Source organism: Agelaius tricolor, unplaced genomic scaffold (assembly GCF_023055355.1).
Source record: "Agelaius tricolor isolate 1412-34295 unplaced genomic scaffold, bAgeTri1.0.p SCAF_5, whole genome shotgun sequence".
Classification (NCBI taxonomy): Eukaryota; Metazoa; Chordata; class Aves; order Passeriformes; family Icteridae; genus Agelaius; species Agelaius tricolor.
The window spans coordinates 10,914,848-10,939,297 of record NW_027269265.1 but is presented as its reverse complement, the minus strand read 5'-3'; the positions used below and the strand labels follow the sequence as shown (position 1 = coordinate 10,939,297).

Below are 24,450 nucleotides of genomic sequence, written 5' to 3'. Positions count from 1 at the left end.
GCTTCTCTGCCTTTACATTCCTATCTGAATCGAGGCAATGGGTTTTATGGTGTTACCTTAGCTTATAAGAGTAGCTCCAAGGGTTCTGAGCTCTGTAGGGTCATCTTGCAAAGTAGCAGATTAAGCTTGCTCCAGCATGATTTCCAGATGTTTAACATTGTAGGAAGAGCTGTGCTTGCTCTTGAGATTTAAGTGGAAGACCTGAGGCAGACCCACAAAGCCAGTATTTTTCTGGCTGTGGTTTTTTAATGAGGCAAATCAGGAGTGCAGCCTGCCAGTTCATGGAGGGTGAGGGCTTACATCCATGTGTGGATAAAGATGGTGAAGTCCATGTAAGTACAGCACTGTCAGGACTGGCCAGAAGAGTCTGGTTGCAGGTGAGGAGCAGTGTTCACTATCCCAGGAAACAGCTGTGCTGCTCTTTGCTCTCCATATGAACTGATGGACACGTGGGGAACTGTGCTGAGGGCCCAAGAGAATGCTTTGGTAATTACCACATATTGCTTTTTACTTGAGCAGTGCAGCAGCATTGCTGGTCTTGGTCTGCATGTGCAGGCATAGATTTTAGGCCTTCAGATGAATGAGTGCATCAGCAGATGATAGAAAAGAGCATCCTTTCTGTTTTCTGTTCTGCATGTGCTTTTTTGTCTTTCTCCAAAATTACAGGTTGGGTCTGTTGGGCAGTGGAGGCAGCCCCCATCACTAGGTTTCAATTTAAAAAGAAGCATATAGTTACTTGAGTCAGAAGACCTTTCTCATTCATTCTTCTGTCCATCAACTGGCTTTTGCTGGCAAATACATAGGTAAATTGTTTATGAGAAGAGAAATGAGATGGGATGTCTTGAAGTACTGTGGGGGATGAGAATGTTTCAGTAGAACAGAATACATTAGAAAGGATTTGCATCACCAAAAGCAGATAAAAAAATAAGAACTATAGAAACAGTTGCTCATATATTGCATTATGGAGTGCCAGCACTAAGGGTTGGCTGAATATGAACTTGATTTTCTGAATCTGAGCTTCTGATCATGTGTCCCTCTGAATGCTTTGTGGCCTGCTAGGAAAGTTGTTTTGCACTGTCATGGTAATAGAATTATACTATTACAGTACTGAAACAAATGTGATCTCTGTGCTTTTGAAATTTAACACGTAGGCTTTAGTTTATGAGTAGCTTTGTAATTTAAAGTCTCTTTTAGAGCTCTGCTCCTGATACTTGTGCATGTATGATGCATGACATTAATTAAAAAAATATTCATTCAATTTCCAACTTCCAAAAAGTTGTGTGATGAAAATGCTTACTATTAAGTATCATTCAAAATATTTTAAAAGCAGCAACTAAAATATAATTTGCATTTTTAAATTGGTAATTTTTAGCAGATTAAGAGGAATAATGTAACCTGTGCAATGTTTTGAATTTACTCTTCGGTTTTTAAAGATAATCCTTAAACTGTTGTCAGGCCTTTGAAGACTGGGGAAGGATTCCTTCATTCAAGCTACTTTAGTTTGAGTAAACTGGATTTTATACTGTAGTGGTGTTGCAGCATATTTTCTTTGTTAAAAGAAGGAAGGAACTCCTTTCAGTTCTTCATTGACTAATGATTCTTGGCTCTCTTATTAGCTTTTACAAGTGAAAATGGAAGAACTAAGATAGTATCATGCTTTCTTGTAAATACCTTCTGACTGGCTCAGTAATTTTCTACAAGAGTAGAACTGGTTCCTTAAGCTACTTCAGTTCTTAGTGTCACAGCTCAGAAATGGCAACAAGGTGCTAACCAAGATTTTATGCTGGCTGATATGTTTTAATGCCATTTGGTGGTAGTCTAAAAGCTACCTCTGTTTCCAGTGTTCACATTTCCATCCTTTAATATCAGAGTGTCTTTCCTGTGCTGAGAAGGCTGAAGAGCAGTAGAGCTGTGTTGTGAAATGGAGTGTCATCTCAGATAGTTTCTTTTCTTGGTTTTGGTTTAGGTTAAGAGAAGTATCTTTACATCTGCAGTTTCTGGAAATTTAAGAACACTGTGAACCTCTGGCCAATAAAAATTTTCCCATTATGTAAAACGTTCTTGTAGATATTGACTCACTGATGGCTTCCTCCATGAAGTAAACAGACTTTTGCAATGAATTTTCTAGTGAGCTAGTAGGTTTCAGTGCAGCTTTTTGATTTGCTGTAGTTTGTTATGGTTTAGTGCAGCCTTTACCTACTATTTTTCTTTTTTTTCGCCTTCAGGCTTGTGAGAATTGTTTCTGTGTATTAATAGGAGATGCTTGAAACCGACTTGACTTGTTTGTTTCCCAGCAGGAAAGCCCAAGTGCTTAGGCTTTAACTGAATCAAGACCAGCTCTCAGCAGTGGGAAACAATATATTAATCTGTCGGAGCACAGACTGCGGGCTTGTGTGTCACTGGGGTTTGTGGTGGGCATTTTTTTCATGTAAACAGGTAGGTAGGAACGATTCTTCTGCTGTGTATGTTTTTAATATGTATGTTGAGAAACCTCGTGACAGTTGTGCGAGTTGGGGTTTTTTTTGGTGGGATTTTTGGGTTGGTTTTTTGTTGGTTTTTTTTAGTATTAGTATCATTGCATGACACCGTAAAGTACCTCATTCTCCTTTGCATTTTCGCATCTTTAAGTTGATGATATTTATTTTACAAATCATCTTCAGTGCCTGGGTTTGGTTTGGTTATGAATGAAGGTGATACCTCAAAAGTCAGAACAAGTTTCATTCTCATTTCTGTAAATAAACCCTCATGTAGCATTGTTCTGTCTCGTTGTGTGCTTTGCACACAATCAGAATGGACTTTTTGGCAAGTTCTGCATTCTGCCTGATGGACTTAAGTTGCATGATAGTATATGGAGGCTGGGTTTTTTTGTTTCATCAGTTGTACTTGCAAGGAAGGTAAGCAAATTATTATCTCTATTTCACAAAAAAAATCTTCCCCTCAGATGTTTGATTTCAAATAGATTAAAAATATGGTTAGAACTCATAGGTGGTAACCAGCTTCCTCAGTCAGCCACAGCCTAATTTGGAAAACTGCATTTAACGTTACTTGCAAGAGGAGAAAATGTCCTGAATCCTTTAGAACAGTACCTTAAATATGTTTGGGGTTGTGCTTTCCTTCCTTGTTCCACTCTACTTTTTCTGGAGTTAAAAAACAAATTATGCTTCTAAAAAAAAAGTTAGTCCTGTTTGCCTTCAGTTTAAGCTTTAAATTAGGAATGGATAAAAGAAGTGAAACGTGCTCCTTTCAACCTCTTGAAGTGAACATAGGAAATTCTTCAGTCCTTCAGGTGAGTGCTGGGGGTTGTGGCTTTGCAGAGGAGCAGCAGGTGATGCTCTGGGACTACTCTGGGGCTTTTTCCTCGGAACAGGTACAGCTTTTTATAAAGCTGGAAGGTAGAGAGGCTCTTTCAAAGTTCTCTGTGGAAAGGGATAAAAAGTAAGCTTTTTGCTACACTATTGCTAGACCGTATGTTAAGCTCTGTGACAAAGAGCTTCTTGTTGGTAGTAAATTATGTGAATTAATGATGGTGTTTATATACAGAAGTTCTTGTCACAATAAGTTCTGATTGTAGGTTCACATAACAGTATGAGAAGTCCTTTTTAGGTTGTGATCTAGAAGTAGCATCTGAAGGATGCAGGAAAAGGAAGTAGTCTGCTGGAATGGTTGAACACTCTTTTGGCCTTTTCTCTTTCTCTTTTACTCTCCCACACAGGACCATGAACAGTTTATGAAGCAGACTTGCTATCTTTCTGTAAGATGTTTTTTTTTCCCTTGGCCATGTCTTCTAAGTTGGTGCTAGTTGTTTGGTGGCGTTTTCCTAAGAAATCTTGTGTGCCTCTGTGCTGGTATGTGAATGCCTGCCAGAAAGCAACTAGGCTACCCATGGCTGTCTTGAAGTAATTTTCACTGTCCTGAAGCAAAACAGGTTAGGAAGTGTTGAGGTGCTAGTCTTAGACTAACTGCAGAAACCAAAAAAGTAATTAAAGATCTTATTTTCTTATTTATGTTTGGTTTTTAGGGGAAAGGGATATTTTTAGTCCTTCTTCTTCCCAACTTTATCAAGATATAATTGTTTTTGTGTTCCTTATTTCTAGTTATTTTTTCACTTTTGACAGTTCCCAGCTTAAGACTGGAGCCCTATTATACAAGGTAATACATATGAAGAGATGGGAACTTGGTAGGTGCCCAGGTAAGATCAGAGAAGGGGGATCTGTTCCTCAACAAAGGAGAATAGAAGTATGCAGAAGTGCATTAAGTCACACAGAAAGTCTCTAATAGCTTTTCTGATTTCATTCTTCTGTTTCAAAGCCAACAGGCTTCTCTTTCCCCTTTTCATATTTATGATTATGTTTTTAAAATGTTGTATGTCATGTGGTCTGCAAACCAAGGAAGGGATTTGAAGCTGAAGATGATGACCTTTAGTGGTAAATTCTTTTCAATAGATAAAAATTGAAAATAAAACAAATTAAAACTTTGTTTGGGAGCCTAAACTGGGTATATATTATCTCCTACGGGAATGTCAGTGTTAACTAAGCCATGTTAGAAGAAAAATTTTGAAGTTGCTGTTTCAGTGCATGGGAACTCAGGAGCCCCTGCAAAGAGTAAGCAAAGGACTTGTGCACAGCTTTGAGAAGTTAATCTCCCATCTGTTGGTCGGGGAGTGGGTAGTAATTGTTTTCATTGTATCTGAGTCTATACCTATGTTGCCCATTATATTGGCCTTTTAAGGGAAAGGAAAACCTTCAAAGAAGCCCCTAAAACCAGCCAGCCTTAGCACTGCTTTGATCCAAGCCCCCAAAGGATGCATCTCCCTCCAAACTCTCCCATTTCCTTTGTGCTCATGCCCATATAACACGCTCTCATTGCTGCTACTGCCCCTCTCCTGGGGCTGCACAGGAGGTGGGGAGGTGCCAGAGGGCTCTGGAGGGTTCTGAGCTTTCCATGTCATTGCCAGCAGGTGCTCAGCCCTGCCTAATGTTCCAGTGAGGCTGAACCAGAGGAGACTGGGCAGGATGCTCCCCCAAGGAGGACCTGGGTCTCCAGGAATAATAGGTTGCTGATGGTAGGCAGCTGGGATGAGCTAAAAGATCTGGCCTTGAGCCTGGCTCTGCAGGATGCAGAAGGAAGGAGGGGTGGAAAGCAGTGATGAGCCTATTGTTTCCAATGAGCCAACAACTGGCTGATTGACACCAGGGGCTCCTTGGGCTCCCTTTGCTCTTAAACACAGCTGTGGAGAGTGGAGGGGGATGGAGGTAACTCAGATTAGAGATTAGATTTCCAGTGTCCAGAGAGGCAGTGGGCATAAATTAAGAATAAAAAAGATAAAATTCCCTCTGAATACAAGAAAAGCTTTTGGCTGGGGTTGTGCTCAAACACTGCAACAGGCTGCCCAGTGTGGTGGTAGAGTCACTGTCTGCAAATCCTCAAAACCCGATGGGTGGCTGTGCTGGGTAGCTCTGCCTGATCCTGCCTGGGCACAGGGGGCTGGCCTGGATGGTCTCCAGATGTCCCTTCCAACCCCACTGCTTCTGTGAAAGCTTCTTTAATATTTGGATGCATTCTTTTGCTGCTGTTGTGGAACACTTGGGGAATAATTACAAATGCCCCTGCTGGGCACTTGTCTCACAAAAACTGCTGTTGTGTAATCATGGCAGTTTTAATTGTATAGGGAAAGCATCCAAGTGCTAAGTAGTTAATTGACTAAACTCCCCAATTTAACAACCAAAGCAAAAAAATCCACCAGTGTCTCCCCCTTCCCTGAACTGAGAAAACACCAAAACATCCTAAACCTTACAAGACGTTTTGATTTTAATCCCTTAAAATAGTACGGTTATGAGAATTAAAGGTAGCTTTATTATAACAAAATTGTTTATTTTCCCCTCATTCACTCCAGTTTTTCCACAAAGTGCTATCCTCAAATTATTCTGTGAAAAATGAAATAAAAAGCAGGCAGGAACATGAGGAAGAGCAGCAGAGAAAATGCTAAGCAATCCCAACCAAACTCTGCAGTTTATGCCTTCCAGCCCACGACTAGGAAGTCATGAGATGATCTGAAAGAACTTTGCTGTAGCTGTGTTTCTTTGCTGGGCTCTTTCAGCCCTCCCCTGATTGCATTTTGCACAGCCCTCAGAAAGACTGCAGTGCAGTAGTTGGCAAGGAGGGAATTACTAGGAGGGAAAATCAAGCTGTGGTGGCTCCTCTTGCAGTGTGGTGTTGCTGAGATCTGCATTTTGGAGGAGGTAATGAACGGCTGCTGTTGGGTTTCCAATTCAGAAGTCTGGGAGCTTGCAATAAAAAAAAGGATGTGGATAAGTTTCCATTAAATGTCCCTAGAGTGTGCATGGCATGCTGGACAGCCACTAAGCTTATTGATGCAGTGGTTTGGGTTTTCTTCTTGATACAAAACACCTGCAGTTTCTGCCTAATACTTTGTTTTTAATCCTCTGTGCTCAGACAGTGGAGAATAAGGTAAGGTACTTTTTGTTGACTAACATATAAAGGATAATGAAAGTAATTTCTATATGTTGTAGCATGCAACAATAACTGTGCTTGTTGGAAAGTAAAAGTTTTGATTGCCTTTTTTATTGCTTGTAATTCATTGAAATTCTTTGTAATAATTTCCCTGAATTATCTAGTGTATTCAAGTTGAGAAACAGTTATGTGTACTTCATTAGTATTAAAAGATTCTTTTTTAGTCAGTTTTCACTTTGGTTTTCCAATATAATACAGAATTATTTTCAAGATCAATTATTTTCAATTGTTCTGAGAATGTTCCTTTTTTATGTTAATCTTAGGACCTAAATCCCCAGTCCTTTCTATGTTTTACCAATCTCTTTGGATTTTTTTTTTTATGCCAGATTTTTAAGGGTGTAGCACTGTCATAATGCTGCTGTTCAGCTGTGGAGTGCACTTGTTTAGTAAGAATGAAACTTTGGAGGCACCTTAATTCTCTGTGGTTTGGAAGGGGTTGGTTGTGTCTTGGGAGGGAAAGGAGAGGCTGAAAGTGCAAAACTCCCTGCGCTAAATTTGGATTTATAACTAAGAATACGAAGGAGTAGTGGCCCAGGGTCATTGGTATGATTGGTGTCTGAAGTCAATATCGGAGCTAAGAGTTTTAGAACTTCAGTTTTTTGCTGAGTTAATATGTAAATATTTAGTACAGAAATTTGTGCTACTTTCATGACACCTGTAGGTATAATGGGCTGACTTGTAATTTATATACTGTTTTGGTGGGGAAAGCGTGAAGTTGCAGATCTCCTTTTTCTTTGAGTAAGCATTTATTCTTGGAGTTTTCTGTAAATCTCAGTGCTGGGCTATTTTTCCAGGTACTGTGTTTCTAGAATGAGCCAGATTGAGCTTTCATTGGCCTGTGTGTGTTTTGCCAGAATCTGTAACCACTCATTAGCACATTACTTACTATGATTGTGGTCCAAAGTAGCATTGCTGCTGCTTTGTTAGCAGCAGTAGCCTTTCCTTTCCGCTTCCCGAGGACCAAAGGTGAATTGTAGCACATGACCAAGATAAAAAAAAAAAATCAGAAAGCCACAAAACCCCAGTTTTATAGCCGTGGAAGTTTGTGGCATTCCTCCTTTGTGGCTATCTTGGTCTCATGTTACAAAGTCCCGCACTTCAGCTGTGGCAGGGGAGCGAAAGCCCGGCGCGTGTAGGGCCAGGTAAGCGTTTCTGTGACACTGTGACCTTCCGTAGCCAGCTGTGTGACTGCCGAGGCCGAGCTGTGTGACTGCCGAGGCCGAGCTGTGTGACTGTGACTGCTGAGGCCGATCCCGTCCCCAGCTGTGTGCAGGATGGCAGCGGGGAGCGCGCTGCCTGGCCGGGCCCTCGCTGCCGGCCTGCCCCGGCCCGCCCGCCAACGTCGCTGCCCTGGCACCGCGGAGTAACCACAGTGCCCTCCTGGACTCGGGGCTAGGTGGGTACAGAGTTCACTGACAGGAGTTGAGCTGCTGGAATTCCTGTAAATTCCTGTGAAATTATGTGATTCGGCTCTGTATTGTACCTGGCCAGGTGAGGTTGCTGCTGTGCGCTCACAAAATTTGGCCCTGACGTGTAAGGGTGAGAGAGGCCGTGGGGATGTCAGGCTTTGTGTGGTGGTGACCTGGGCATTGTGGTAGCATTTGTTGAACTTTGTGTATTCTTAAACATGACAGTATAGATATTGATGAAGATTTGTATTAATTATGCTCTTGGACCATTTTCTTCTTTTTCTCTGTGCTTGTAAAAATTCCAGGATCAAACAACCTTCCCCAAGCTAAGTTGCTTACTTGTAATGACCTCTTGGAATATTGTTGTGGGATGTTCTGCTTTGCAGAACACTTAATTACTTTCCCAGAATTGAGTTGGTGTTTTCAAATGGAATTTATCAGACTTTCCAAGAAAATGCTTTGAAGGTTTTCTATGGTCTGTAATGACCCATAGTGTGTCTGGGTGGAGAAGGTTTTTTGTGTGCGTGAAAGCAAGAAAATATAGCTGTGGTTTTAACTGTGCATGCCCTCCTTTAATGCTATTTTGTTGAGTCATTTGTGAGCAATAGTGGAGGAGAAGAAAACAATAGTTTAAAAATCATGTTGATATGCTTTGTGTACTGTTCTTTGTTATTTATGTTATGTATAGGTTATTTTTATAGTTCATCATTAAGAATTAGTTTGATGGTCTAATGAAACTAAAGAAGTAACTTGATGGATTCTGAGAAGCCTGTTACAGTGTTTTTGAATGAAGGTAATGTAACGCAACCTCTTTCTTTCTTCAGGGCAAAGAAAGAAACCAGACAGACTGTAGCAAAGCTCCTTTTATTGGCAGGAGTAAAGAGAGCCCTATCAGAGCATTGAGAAATCCTATTCTTCTTTCTTCTCAAGCTACGGATCAAATGAGATTCAAATAAAACAAAGGAAATGTAAGCAATCAGAGTCTTCCAAATTTGGGGGAGGTGTGGGAAGAAGAGAAGTATACAGATCTGATCAAGAAAGCTGCTGCATGAACTTTGGAAATCAAGAACTTTTATTTAAGCTAACAACTCAGTTTTTAATATTATAGTTTCTTCAGTTGTCTGTGAAGGAGAATTTTTACATGAGAAGGAACATATAATTTCCAGACTGATAGAGTTTACCTGTTAGCAGGTAATTAGGGAAGAGGTTAGAAAAAGCAGTAAGAACAGAGGCTGGGCAAGAACTGTAAAGGATTTCAACCAACCTTTATGCCATTCTAGCAGCATCTGTGGTACCAAAGAGGTATTTAAATGGGAAAGGGTCCTGTAACCTGTTTTTAAGGTGAACCTTTCCTAAGGTTAGAGCCTAAGAAAATACATACATTTATTGGAATTGTGTTACTGTGAGTTTGGACACTCACCTTTAAACTTCTAATGCTTGTAACCTGACTTGTGTGTTACCTGAAATTGTATTCATGTATATGGCTTGTTCTTCAGTGGCACTGCCACTGCTTTCTGTGGCTCTGATATGGTAAAATCCTTTTGTTTTTAATGTAAGTTTTATTTTGGCTGCTAGGAAAATTCTCACATCTGTCAAACATGAAAAATTGACAGCATTGGATAAACTCTGAAGGAGATTCATTTGGAATTACAATTTTATATACTTTCAAAGGTTTCTTTTGCTTTGTGTTTGAGTGCATGGCTGAACTGGGCTGTACTCAATCCAAACTTCATAAGCTTGCTAGGTACTGGTTAGGAGACAAATTGCTGTTACATTTATTAAGGATATAATGATTTTATTTGTTTTCCTCCTAAAGCATGAGTATTTGTAGAAGAGAACATTTTACCTAAGCAGTCTTTCTACTGCCGTGAAGTAGGTGCTTGGAAATCTGTTTTCCTTTGGTTTTAATTCTAGTCATGCACATCATATTTCCTCCTCTACTTCAAAAATGCAATACAGTTCTTTGTGAGAATGAGCAGTTATTTTGATGACCTTGGTCTAAATTTTCATGTGCAATCCTTTCAGCAATTCATCATTGCACTGCTGATAGGATGAAAAATAGATTTTTACAATATATTCCCCTGGCATCTGTGTTGTTGATTTTTTTGTAGTCCATCAAAGTGAACCTTGAATGGAGTAGTGGAGAACTTGATTGGAATTACTGGTCAAAACTGAGCAGATGAGAGAAAAAAGGGGCTATATAAAGGAAAGTGTATGAATACAAAAAGTTTGTACTAAGAGAGATGATCTCTTATGTGCCTATTACATTCAGCTTAGGCCACTTTTAAAATAAAATTATCTGGAGATGGTTTTAAAAAACTGGGTGATGACATATCATTAAAGATGTAAAATTTTCTTGTGGGAACTGAGAGAAACTTAGGATTGTCCTCTCTCAGCTGAATTTAAGATACTATGGATTTGCCTTAATTACAGCTGTTGCCAGCCCTCTGTGTTGTGTTAGTGCCCTGATGAAGTCCCTTATTTCACTGAGACACAGGGGCTGTTTGGATTGATAACAAAACCCATCCTTGTTCCAAAGTGGAGTAGCCTTCACTGTAACTAATCTCAGCTATCACCAGCACAGCTGTCAGTGAGTAAGTATAATTCTGGTGCAGTCAATACCCTGGAGAATAAATTAGCAAAGTAGTAAGACCATGTAAAGATAAAAATGCAATGTGAGTTTACATATACCTAGTTTAATTATTTTTTTTTCTCCCTGAATAACTGTCTTGGAAAATGGAAAATTGTTTTTAAAAGCCCCAAGACAAAGCAAACCCACTTTTTGACACTATGATGCTTGTCTAACCTGTAGAACTCACTGTTCTGATATAACACTAAGAATTTGCTGCTCTTGGCCTCAAAATAATTGCTTGTAGATTTAGCAGATGTGTAGAGGAAATAGAAATCCATGACCCATGCTTAACAGAATCTTTGGAGCTGTCTTTCCCCCCACCTCTTTTTTTTCCCCTCTTGCCTATCCACTAGTGTATTTTAGATGTTGTATAATGATGGAAAAGAGTTCCAGGAACTGGTTTGAGCCTGGCTTTATGGATCAACATTACAACATTTTTAGTGTATTTTGTGACTTTATGCTATATTGCAGGAAGTGCATTTATAAATATTCTGAATTTGATTAAGTTTGACACTCCTTTGGGATCTTCTAAAGGCAGCCATAGAAGAACTTCCAAAACAGTGAAGCAGGTTGAAGAAAGGATTCTTTTCAGAAGCATTTATAATGTTAAGGTGGTAGTTCTCCTTATATAGAGAGATGTAGGTTTGTCTTTAATATTACACCTAGTGTTTTCAGCTCCTGAAATTGCTTCCTAAGATAACAAAGCATTGGTGTACAGTTTAGTTGGAAAGTATCATGTTAAGAAAAAGAATCTCTTTTGACTCTTAAGAAGTGTGGGCAAGTTATTTCTTTTTATCCAGACTTCTAGAAGGGTTTAGAGTGGTGACAAATCTCACCAGAAGAGTCCAAAAATAATACTTCCTACTGATGTAGAACACTTCAGGCCAGAGATGCTATAAAAGGTAAGCAATGTTTTGCTTATTATACAGTTTAGGGAGAGAAACAAAGTGATGAAGTCTTAAAATCATGTAGGAATTCTGTAGAATTGATGGGGGAAAAAATCCACACTGCTGTAATATTGGAAACTTCATTGCCTAGATACAAGTTATTTGCAGGAAGTGGGAATCAGCAGTCTTTCCTCTGAAGTGTCATTAGCTGTGCAAGATCCTGTGAGCTCTAATCTTAGGATGTAAACCCCTTACTCTATCAGTGAGTGTCCTCTGCATACTTTTAAATCTGGCACTTGCTCCATTTGTAAATTATTCTTTCCATTCTGCATATCTAAACTGTGCCTGTGTGAATCTTCATAACAAGCAGATAATTCTTTATAAGCATAAATTTTCCAAGGAATCTGAGTATTCTCATTTAGTTTCTAGAGTAACACCTGGAGGCTTTCAGGTTTGAATTTTGAAAAATAAAAGTGCATATTTAAAGGTTAGATTGCCATTAATACGTTAAACAGAATTGCTTTATTAAGTATTTATTTGGTAGAAGTGAACATGATTTCATTAATATTAACTAAAGAAGCCCTCAGGTGATAAGCACGCAAAAAGAATTTTCAGCTAAAACTGTCAACTTTGTATTCCAAATCTGAAGACACATCTCTTTAAGGCCTTGTGGATGGTGTGGAATGCACCAGTTTTAATGTGTTTCTGAAGCAGCAGCAGTACTGTACCATTTTATCAGAAGTTTCTTTGAAAGGTTGCTATGGCTTGTGTTAAACTTTTTTGGCTGTGTAACAGGGATAAACACTTGGTTCTGGGTAATAATGTGAAGTTCAGTCAGAAAAATTTTTAAGTTACTTTTACAACCTCCATACTAAGTATGTTGTAGAAGGATAACATCCTCATTGGTTTTTGTTAATTTTCTTAATTCAGTACAAGGGAAACCTTCAAAGGGACTTGGGGTTTTTTGGTCCTTAGTAGTGTCCTGTCTGACCCAGGGCTGTAGAGGTGCCTTGGTCTCAAGATGTCAATGACATCTATTGATCTGAAACCTCCAGAATTGCAGTTGTTGTAAACCTGCAGGCAGCAAATAAAATATTTAAGGTTAGCAAGTCAAAATAATACCATAGTTTGTTACCTGGCAAAGTAATCACAAAGAAGAGGTAGAAACTAGGGGAAACTGTGAGAGAAATGAGGAAATTGCATGCAGGTTCCAGGTAAAAGAGTCTTTTAATGACACTTTCCAGCTGGAATAATGAGCACTGTCATACACCAGCAGGCATTTGTGTCTTACATGCATTTGGCTTCCAGTAACACATTCCTAAAGTCTGTGTTTACTGCAGGAGGAAGCAACATGCTCCTTCCTTTCTTACATTGCTGGGAAACATGCTTTGTGAATCTAAATTTTCAGTTAGGGAAAACACAGCTTTCTCCATGAGCATCTTAATAAAGGTAAGAAATGCTTTAGAAAGCAGTGAATGTGAAGTTGGGATTATGAATACTATGACAAGTCTGGGTAAAGAGTCTGCGACTTTCTCCTGAAAACTCAAGTTCAATAATACTTTTTTACTAGAGCTATAGAAACTGAAATTTCTAGTATAACTAGAAGTTCTAGCACAAGTTGTTCAGAGGGTTTTAAATTTTTTTAATGTTTTTTTTTCCATCTTCCAGAATTGTACAGTGTAGACAGTGAAATCACTGAAGTTAAACCTGCTATCACTTCATTAAATAAGTGGACGATGGTTTTTTTCCCCTCACATTCTGATAAATAATAAAATATAGGCAAATGAAAAGAGAGTTACTGTTATTCTCTTTTTTTCCCTTTTCCTTCTTGATTAAGAAGCAATGGATTCAGACACAGCTGAAGACATCATCTCAAATGGTGGGAAATTTCACTCAGGATTAGTGAGAGGTTGAATTCTGTTTATGAATAAATATCTTCCATGCAGTTTAGTGTTCAGTAAAATAGTCTGATGATGTCACATGCTGTGTTAATTTCTAGAGTTTGATTAGTATTTGGGGCAATATTTCTTTCTTAGCTGAGTTCATAGTACACTGTGTTCACTGGGATAAAATGGAAGAGCAGGAGATGTTTTATGAGAGTGAGTTAATTTCCATGAAAGACAGGTTAGATAGTTTTTTTTGCATTTTGGATGAAGGCTTAGAAAATTTAGTTAGAGTGGAACAAACTTCATGTGGAAGTGAGAGACTGTGGTTTTGAGTTTTCTGGTATGGTCATGTCTATTTGCACAGCACTTCATTTCAGTGTTGAGTTCAAAAAGTGCCGAGCCATACTTGAAGTTGCATTCTCTTCATTTACCAGATTCCTCTAAACTCTGCTGTGTTCAGAATTTCCTGGGAGGACTATTTTTCTTAAAGATGAGCTGCATTTTAAAATTAATTAAGTTGTATTTTGTAGGTATTCTTGAGAAGGCAGTTTTGCAGTAATTATTCATAATAAGCTTCTTGAAGTGCTTTGGGTTTTTTTCTTTTTATTTGCTGGTCTCTGACACCTTTGCCTTCACATACTTCGAATTGTAGAAGATGAGGTACTACCTCTCTTTTTTTTTTTTTTCTCTACTGAGATTTCAAGGCTGGATTCATGAAGAGACAGCGCAGATGCACTTTGTCAGATATTCTTCATGGACTTGGCAGAGAGCAGTGTAAATAGGTAGACTCTGATTTGAGGAATATCTTCTGCTGTTCTGATAGACTTGAAATTTTGTTAGATTTGAAGCCGAGGATCTCTTTGATTAACAGAAAGTAAAAGAATAGCATTGATCAATAGGTCTTGGTTCAAGAACAAAGAAAAGGTTGACAAAAATACTGCAATAATTTTTTGATCGCTACTTGGTGATTTCAGAGATGAAGAGACTTTGTCTTAAGTTGCTATAATTGATAAGCAACTTGTTACTGATTATTCATGCAGCAGATTTTCCTTGAAGGCACAACTTGGGAGGAAAAGGGGACTAGACTAGGTCACTAGAGGATGAGCCATCATTTTCTAGGACTGCATGCCAGGCTGAGAATAACTGGGACATGCTGTTTGCCTTTACCCTTGTTGGTCCTTGCTGGGGTTTGTTGTTGCCCAGTCACAGCAGGCAGAAGTGGGAATCCTAGTGAGCAGCTGGGCTTTTGGGTGTCTGTGATCTGACACTTGTATCATGTGGGCCAAACACTTGTGTGCTGTGCAGCAAAAGTAAAGGAAGCGTTAGACCTGCTGTAAAAAAGGAATTGGAGGAAATCTGGACTGATGGAAATAGCTTTCCATAAAAACAGAGTACTTCAAATGCAAATATAAGCTGGTTTTTCCTAGTTCTCTCTTCAAAGCACATGTAAAACCATTTTGAAAGATGAAACTACCTTTAATTCCAAATATGATTTTCATGGCGTGGTTTCTGGGAATATTTTATCTGAGTATATTTGTTTTGCAGAAGATAAAATGCTTCCTTTGTAAACAGAGCCAGAAGTTAAAAAAATCAAAAATTCACAGTGTTCAGCCACTTCCCCCACATAGGACTGTCATATGTATCTCAATCATGGACTTCCCCTAAACAGGCAGAGGAAGAGATTAAAGTATACTTTGTTCTGTGATCATCTGATTATCTTTTGATCTTTCCTGTTCTTTATCTGCTTCTACTAAAAGCCTGGTATAGAAATACAGATCACAGCTGGGGGTTAACTTCACAGATGAAATGCAGTAGCTTTGTCTAGGGGTGCATGAAAGAAAAGAGGAAATGTACAGGAACTTGAATTGGAAATGCAGAAGAATACTCATCATGAGCTTGGACAGCATTTCTCTTATCTGTTGTCTTGTGACCCAGGCTGTCAAAGCTTAAGAGGTCTTTTGATTTCTAAAAGATGCTTTTGATTTCTTGCACTTCAGACGACTTTATACTGTATTTTGGTAGCCCAGTGAGATTAGGAAGTAATTACTGAGAGCTGTAGATAGCAAGTGTAAGTCAAAATACAAACACTTTATTTTTACTACTGCCTGAGGCTGAATCTTAAAGCTGTTTTCCCAACCCATGTGTCATGATTCAAAGGAATGCTGTAAACTTTCAAAAAAGCAAGAGTTGAGCATAGTGTCACATAAAAATCAGCTTTCCTTAATTGCACTGACTTACCTTTTCTGCTGTCTTTTTAATAGATAAAATTTTAGCCCTTTAAAAGTTGTGGTTTTTTCTTTTCTCTCATCTGGTGAAATATGTGTTTGACTAAATGTTAATTGTATTCAGCATATTATTGGATAGTTACTAAGTATCAGTCCCTGGCTTCTTGGGCATTCTGAACTATGTTAATACTGTGTTATTACTTGTAAATATTAGTAATCTAACCTCTTAGAGCTGATGTAATTACTTTCCAAATCTGTCCTTTATTTAGAATCAGAAGTTTGTTACACAGAGCAGGAGGGAGTATATGTTAGAGCTCTTTTCATGACAGCACAGTCCAGCAGACTTGATAAATTGAGATCCCTTGTATGGGGATGCTGTTTTGTTTAATCCCCTAAGACTCTTCACATGGCTGTGTAGACTTGTTTTTGAAAGAAATACAGCCAAGGAAATAGATAAGTTAAAAGAATAAAACAATGTAAAACATAACTTACCTTTTATTTTCAGCTCTTCAGTCATCTTGCAAACTAGAACATGGGAAATACACGTTTTTGATTAAAGTGACACATGGTTGTTCTTTTGCAAGAATATCATGATAGCATCTTTTGATTACGCTTCTGATTTTCTAGGTCAGATAGGAAAAGAAGGAATAGCCTGTTCCTTCCAAACCAAAAATAATTTTCTTATTTGTTCAATAATTTCTACAGGCTAGAGCCTGTGGAGATTGTGGTGAAATATGGTTTAATTGCTTGAGATCATAGCAGTTCAAGTATCAGAACAGGCCTTTTTGCTGCCTAAGAATATCACATCATAATTGCTGCAATAAAAACTCCTGACAGGGGGATGTTAAGTGCTGGGAGGAGTTGCTGGGAGAGGTTGCAGTTTCTTCACCCAGGGAGTTTTGAAAACTCAGCAGTGGACCTGACCTGACTTTGAAGATGGTCTCCTCTGAGCAGGAGGCTGGGCTGGATGACCTCCAGAGGTGCCTTCCAAGCTCAGCACTGGGAAACTGCACTGATGAGTGGCTCTAGAGAGCTTGCAAGTGGCAGAAGCTTCCTGTGTGGAGAATACTCAGTGCACATCTTCTCTGTGTTTTCAGATGCTTGGCCTACTTGCTTATATTTGATTTTGCCTGTTGCTCTTCATCTGTTCTACTATATGTATGATCTCCAGGTCTTCTTCACAGCAAGGAAGGTGCATGCCTATGAAATCATAGGGCAAAGTTTAAAGTAGTTAAAATAGCCTATTTGTTTTAGCACAGAGAAAAAAAAAGTTTTAAATATCAATGGTGCTTTCATTTCTGTACAGGAATTAGACTTGGTATTTGAGTGTGTATATAAAAGAAGGTGAGGAGTGGTCTCATTCTCCCTATATAAAGTTGTATCAGTGTGGGTCACTTAGCAACCCTTCCTTACCCTCCTCAGAATATTCTCTCAGAGCACGTCCTGGAAATACCTAAACCTCTGGTTAGTTGGTCCTATATATATTCTCTGGAGAAATAGTAAATAGCACTTCCAGCATGAAAAATGCATGGAGGTAAAAATAAATAAATCAGTAGTTCCCTTGTGCAAACAGCAGGAGTGGACGTGCCAAGACCTCTGACCTCACACAAAACAAATTTGATGGATGATTGTCTGCTTTCAAACCTGCCACTCCAGTGCTGCCTCAGTCATGGCCTGAGTCTTTCTTTGGAGTGATTCAAGCCATTTGCATTTTATTTATCTGTTGTTCAGTGCCCCTGCCCAGACTCAGCAGTGGAGCTTTGCCAGAAGGCCAGGCTGAGGTGTGGTGGATGTTGTGAGAATGATACTCTGCAGTTGGACCCCTTCATGCTTGAGAGCTCCAGAGTAAAGATTTCCATGGCAGCCTTATTTTAATATTTTTGACAGCCTTATTTTAATATTTCTGAGTAAACTGATAATATGTTGTCACCAATATACTGCTTTCAGCTTACATTACTGTTCTAACAAGACATCAGAGTATGCCAATACATGTTGCATATTTTAATAGCACTTGGAAACAGAACCAACTCAGAAGACTTACCTAAAAATGGTGAAAGAAAGATGGACATTCTTTTCAGTATGTTCAAGGAATTTCTTAGAAGCTATAAAATGCTGAAATATAAGACAAAGTTCAGATTGTTTTAATAATTTAATTTTAAGATAAAGGTTTCTGTGTGCTAACTTGAAGCAATAATTCTTGATGATAGAAAGCAAGTGAGCTGGAAAGACTGAAGATCTGGAAATCCCTCTCCTGGTACCTGGTTATGTGTCTCTCTGAGGATATCCTGTGGAGTATGGAAGAAAATTCCGTGAAGAGCAGTGAAACCGATGAAGTTTGTTTTCCTACTAATCTGTGCTCTACATCCTTTTTTTTACCCCTATTCCCCCCTCCTCAAAAAAACCCCAAACAAAACCTAACCCAAAAAAAAGCAATAAAACAACAGAACCCCCTAAATCTCCAGCCCAGCCCTGTTTTTATGGTTCAGGAGGAGACTGAGGCCATGAAGCTTGGTGGGACAAGAGGGAGCAGGTGTTCCTGGCTGGTTTGTGTGTGTCTGTGCACTGACTGACTGATAGACCATGGGGGTGCACTTTTATGGCCTCTTGCTCACTGGGACACTGCATTAAGTTTCTCTTTCTGTTCCCCTCATAGCTGTTCATTTTCATGGCAACACTGTCCAGTTGGTTCCAATGTGGTTTTGGGAGGCTGAGAGGAGAGACAGCACAATCACAATCCCTTATCTCATTAAAAGCTAGACTGAAAAATTATACCCCAGGCTACCCAAAAAAATGACCTAGTTAGGATGAGATGCTGAAGTTTGTGCGCTTTTACATGTTTTAGATACAAAAATTTTTTAAGAGGAAAGGTTACTTTTCTGCTCTGATCTTAAGCTTCTTGTCCCACTTTAGGTTTCTCTTTTTGAGCTTAATTTAGATATTGTGCAGGCAGTGCTGTTCTGTTTGAGGAACTCCTGTTCTCAGTGCAAATTGTAATTTGATCAAAAAGCTTTGCTGTCCTGTAGTAATAACCAAATTAAACAGTGTCATGCATTATTCTCTTCCAAGGTGCTGTAATGAAAACATTTATTTCTAATAGCTTTTTTCTCTTTTTGCATTTTAAAGCTGTGGCAAAAGCTTATTTGCTTCATATTGCCAATATACTGAAACTGTCTTCATGCAGAGCCTTCTAGGTTCCAAATCCCATGGTACCTAGTACAATCAAATTTTTTAGGAGTGTTTTAGATTTATATAAGAATTAATTTTTTTTTCTGTTTTTGTTAGGATTCAAAATTTATTTTGAATTTTTATAGATGCTTTATTGTATTTCAGTGTCACAAACTGGCTTTATTCCCTAAGAACAAATCATAAAGATATGTTCTTATACAGAGCACCAGAGCAGATTTTTAGGATGTTTGCTCTTTGGGCAATGACAATAACACTCTTGCTGGAATAAGGAAAGAGCAAAATGCCTTTTGTTTGGGAATTCCCGTGCTTCCTAATTCTCGGAACAACTTCATGGGTAAACTCACTTTTGCTTCCAGTTTCTAGGTTTCTGTACTGATATTAGTGTTAGTTAAGCACCAACAAATTGTTCTGACCTTCACTGCAGTATATACAGCTTGAAGTATCAGCTGGGGTTCAGCCTCAGTTGCTTGAATTCCTCTTGTATTGAGCAAGAGTAGTGACCAGAGTGGAGCAAGCAGTGTCACAGTGTCACCCATCTGATGGCCACAACAATGTCCATTCAAGTGTGAATATTGGCATATGCTGGCTGCAGGAGGGGTGGCTGAAAGCAGCAGTGGACAGAACCAACCTTGTTGACTGTGCCTCTTTTTTTATGTGCTTATCTGTCCTGAAAAGTGTTTGTCCAAGGTTTAACAGTTTTAAAAGACATCTAAAAGTCAGATACTTTTATTGTGATAATCTTTTCCCACAGATAAGAAACTGGAGTGTAAGAACTAGCTGGTGATTAATTAGGCATTAAGATTTAGCTTGCTGAACAAGAACCAGAGTCTTTGGCTGGATGGCACCTTGCCATGCCTTTAAGAATCAGAGGCCCCCACCAGAACAGGCCCATCTTGGATGCCCTAGCTAGGCTCCTCTCCCTGCTCTGGAAGGATGTTAACTTCACTGCCATAAGTACAGAGTACCTTACTGAGCTGTGACTTCAAATTGCTTCTTGTTGGCAGTTTGAAACATGATTGTGGGAGAATAATCCAAGTCCTGCTATTAAAGGTTCCTGCAAAGGAAGAGAAACCATTGCAGCTGCTACCCTGTAGTGGCATGGAAGTCATAACAGAATGCTGTTTCCAAAAGGGTGGCAGCTGAAATGTTTATATTTTCTGTGCTTGTGTTCACTGTTCCCACATGCAGGCGTAGGAGCATGTAACTAATATGCATGAAGGCAAAGCTCTTTGCAGCCAGACAGACAGACCTCACTTCTCCCCATCCCCTTATTAAATACAGCTTATTCATTGTAATAAGGTTGTGGTGGTCTTGCAGGCTCAATGTTCTGTTGTATTTTATAATAATACTTCATGAATGGCTTCCCAGTTTTGCTGCACAAGAAAATGCTGGCATTCAGAGTATTGTGGAAGAGAATTCCTCACCAGTCTGGCTGCTCTATTACTGAGCTTGTTTAGCTTTTCTGGTCTGACATACTTCTTCATAAAATAAATACGAAACCCAAGGCAGACAAATCTGTTAAGCATGTCCCATAGTATGTTTCATTTGTCAGTGTGCTTTCTGCTTCTTTTCTGTGACAAGATATCCAAGATGTCAGTTCCAAAAGTGGAGTCCTATGGCACCCTGTGCACTTTATTCTGGTGTGAAATCTCTCTTGACAGCTGACAGTCCAGCCTGGAGCAGTTTTGGATCTCAGTGAAACTCTTACCTGCTGCTCATTTGGCATTCAGTGCTCTCTGTGTTAAGTCTTGAATATTCTCCTGTCATCCCTGCCTGCCTCCTTGTGACTAATTATTCCATTTCCTTGAAGAAATCATGCTTTTGGAAGACTTTACATCTCCAATCATCTTTAGCTTCTTTTTGTTCAGAAGAAGCTTAATGGGGAAGCAGACATTCAGTAGTTTTGGACTGTGACTTGGAAGTTCAGGAACTTCGTGCTCTCTTGACTTGACAATTCTCCTTTCAGCATCTCTTTTAGTGCCTCTTTTTCTGTATTTCTTTTGTGGGTTAGAAGCAGGTCATGCCTTGTTTCTTCTGTCATTTTAAGGAAAGCAATGTCCTCTGTGTTGTTCTACAAATCAACATGCTTGAAGTTGGCCTCTGATTTCAAGAATTGACAGAATAGTGGAGGTCTTGAATATGATTTAAAAAAATACACAGCTGCAGAGGGTAAAGAGGTATTAGTATCTATAAATCAAGGAACTGAAACATTTACAGATTCCTACACTGCAAGTGCCAAATGAAGCTTTTCCAATCACACACATAGGAAGCAAGTCCCTAGGTAGCTAAGTTTCAGCAGGCTGAATACTTAAGGAGTTGGACTTTTTTTCCAATGCTAATCTTTTCTCTTACAACCACAGAAAAAAGTGTCAGGTTCTAAGCTCTGCATTTCCCCATGTCCAGCCACTGATGTACAGCAGCAGCACATTTGCCTTGGGCAGTCTTTGAATCTTGACCACTTTTGTAAGCTACTGTCCTTCCTCATTCATGGCACTTCTGTGAACTTCCTTGTCTGAATCATGTTCTCAGCATCAATCTCATTTCTTTTGTGCTGGTTACAATCTTGAGTTGCCTCTTCAGTGTCATTATTACCTCCTGGGTTTTTATGCTTGCTGCTGAAACTCTAGCTAAGGTCTGAAATAATCTAAATTTCCTCATTAATGAGAAGTGTGACTCACTTTCAGTTCAGCACAGACTTTTTGGTTCTTTCACATATTGTTCTGTCAAGACACAGGTCTCTGCAGTCTTTGAAGAGCAGAGAAGAAATAGACTAACATTAATTCAAATTATGGATCAGAATTTATAGTAGCTTTTCAGTTCATAGAACCTGTTGGGTTTTTTCTTTTTTTTCTTTTTTTTTTTTAATTTGTTGTGTGTTTGTTTTGTTGGTTTAGAATAAAACACAATGACTGGGTCTGTGTGCCAAGTTAAGAGAATGGGTTCCTTGGGCTCTCTGGGTTTGATGGAGATCAGAAAGGCTTTCCCCTGGGCAAGGGGGCAATGAAGTGAGAATTCTTCACTCGACACCTCTACCCTTGCTCAGCTGGTGTTGTAAAAATGTGAAATGGTCTCAGCATTGAGTCACAATGATTTTGTCTTTTGTTTCTGTAAATAATGGCATCAGAAATCAAAGAAAATTCCTTACCCATTTAGTTTGCATGGAGAATTCTGTACCAAAATTCCAGATGCAGAAATTACCTACAAGTAAATATATTTCATTACAAATGTGTGGTTTTGGGCTTAGCAAGGGAAGGTAAGATACCACAAAAACTGTGTACAAGAGGGTTTGTGTATTTGGAATGTGCTGCATTTGATTCCCTTTGTGGCATTTGTGGACATACTTTGAGAAGTGAACTGTACCTCATTTCTTCATTCTGCTTCCTTAAACTGTGCTTTCTCCTGGTTATGCTGAGCCTATCTAAGAGCACTTACACTTGCTTGACTATGAGATTAGCTAGGAAATTATTGAAAACACATTTTAAAACTTAAAATATTAAGGGATATCATTCCTCTGTTGCTCTGCTGATGCTTTGCATGCTGACCTAGAAGATAGATTGTCCAAGATAATAGGTACTGTAATTTACTCTTCAGCTGGATTCATTATTTTCTCAGCTACCTGTCAGTTGTGCTTAGCCCTGGTAAATTAATCAAATGGCCATGTTACATAGGCCCTTCTCTGCTGTCAGTTAGACTTTGCTCAGCTGCTCTCTTCAGGTGAAGATGTGCCATGAAAAGGTTGGAAAGTGTCTAATGTGTAAAGCCCTTTTGTGGTGTTGTGAAGCAGACTTAAAGCAGCATGTCTTACACTATGCTATTGCAAAAGCATAGACAGGAAAAGTGGACAGGGGAGCTGGGCAGGCTCTGGGTACCCTGTGTAGGACACTGGTGGTTGTGTGCTTTTGTAGTAGCATTTGAGCAGGATCACATGCAGTACTGTACCAGAACACCTTCCTCACCACACCTCTTGCTGCCCCTAATGGTTGGACCTCAACATTAAGAAATACTTTTCAGAGTGAGAGAGAGAAAGATATGAATGAATCCCTTATGTATTCCCAGACTGATGGCCATAATTAACACTTCATTTTCAGGAACAGGTTTTCTAGAGCCTTTGAATATGTAGACTATTTTACAGATTTGCTATGCTAAATATACTTAGGCAGTAATGCATGTATATTGTATGTATATTGTATGTATAATGTATGTTCACGTGATGTGTGGACACAGATCTGTTCTTGATACTTTCTGATTTTATGCAATCTCTCATATGCTCTGTTTGTTTTATTTAAATGGCAAAAGAGATCCTCATTTCTTAGTTTTTCTCACTTTTGATTTACAGAAACTATCTTAGAGCATGGACCCCAGTAAGAAGTCAGAACCCCCTTTATCTGTAGAAATGGTACAGCAGAGGGCCAATCCTGACCGCAGTCCGTCAGCATCCATCTATGTTCCAGAGCAAGGTGGCTACAAAGAGAAATTTGTGAATGCCGTGGAAGATAAGTACAAATGTGAAAAATGTCACCTCATCTTATGCAATCCTAAACAGACTGAATGTGGACACAGGTTCTGTGAAACCTGCATGAATGCCTTGCTGAGGTATGTTGTTTGTTCTGGTAGAGCATGTTGATACCTTTAGATGTTGTGAACTACTGACATTACTGTGAACACCATTGCAGCTTTAGGAGTGTGTTGAGCCTTCCACTGTTTCTTGCTTGAGTATTTGTTATCTGTGTGCTGGTGCAAACATTTTTGCTCTACTCTGGTCAGAATAAGACAACTGGGTTTTCCATCGGTATTGTTGGAACAGTTGTTAAGGTGGTGTAATCCTGTGTAGAAATGTGTTAGGTAAGAATTTCATTCCCTGTGGAGGCCAAGTGGAGTAGCTCTTTCACAAGACTTCTGACTTGGGTAATCTGGTGTCAAATACACACAGTAAATTGTCTGTGAGGAAGTGAGCTTGTACACGTTCCTTGGAGTGATGCTACCTAACCTGGCTGTGGACCCAGCCTCAGAATGGGTGATGGGACCCTTGGATAAATGTACCTGCTTGTGGAGCAGTTTCCCTGTAGCCCTTCCAGCTGTTTGTTATGGGACTTGCACGACCTGTGGACTGCAGGAGGGTCAGAAAGGCTGGCATCTCTGTTACTGAGGTGTTTGGGCCACAGTGCAAAGAGGTGAGTGAATGATAGAGATGTAAAGTGAATGCTGAGAGGTGCAATCTTTCCCAGTCTAGATAAGAATAAAAGTGCAATCATTCAGGGGCTATCTAGGTTTTAAGTGCCTGTGCAACAGCAGATTTCTTTGCCTCTCAACTTTGGTGCATTACTGCTGGTTGTATTCAGTAATGTGATTTCAAAACTTTGTGTAATGTTTGTAGACCACTCAGCACACTTCAGTCTCCTGGGGTACATAAGCACCAAACGTGTTCATTTACTACTGGAAAAGCAGAAATACAGAAGATACCTGGCTTGATGAATGTTGCATACTGGACTACTATCAGAGAGAGCATTTGACTTTGGAAACCTTGGTGATCTGTTTACTTTTTGTGACCACTCTGACTCTTGATGCTGGTGTATATGTCACTTGGAAATACTGTAATCTGATATCTAGTACTTAGATATATAAGTCAAGGCTACATGCAGCATGGTAAAGGAGTATGGAAGTTGTTACAATACTCAGTCTCCTGATAAAGAGTAA

General features: G+C 39.3%; 1 protein-coding gene across 8 annotated transcripts in view; it reads left to right on the top strand.

Moving 5' to 3' along the window:
- Positions 1 to 24,450, top strand: part of TRAF3 (TNF receptor associated factor 3) — a 69,894-nt gene that overhangs the window by 12,365 nt on the left and 33,079 nt on the right. For 3 of the 8 annotated variants that reach the window (XM_071426411.1, XM_071426409.1, XM_071426408.1), the window contains exons 4-6: positions 2,295 to 7,927; positions 8,765 to 8,908; positions 23,093 to 23,349. In XM_071426411.1, coding sequence (XP_071282512.1) covers positions 23,108 to 23,349 — 242 coding nt within the window. In that variant the 5' untranslated portion in view covers positions 2,295 to 7,927; positions 8,765 to 8,908; positions 23,093 to 23,107. Of the gene's footprint in view, positions 1 to 2,294; positions 7,928 to 8,764; positions 8,909 to 10,393; positions 10,535 to 23,092; positions 23,350 to 24,450 lie in introns of those variants that run through there. The other 5 variants (XM_071426404.1, XM_071426403.1, XM_071426405.1 and 2 more) reach the window with 5 other exon arrangements.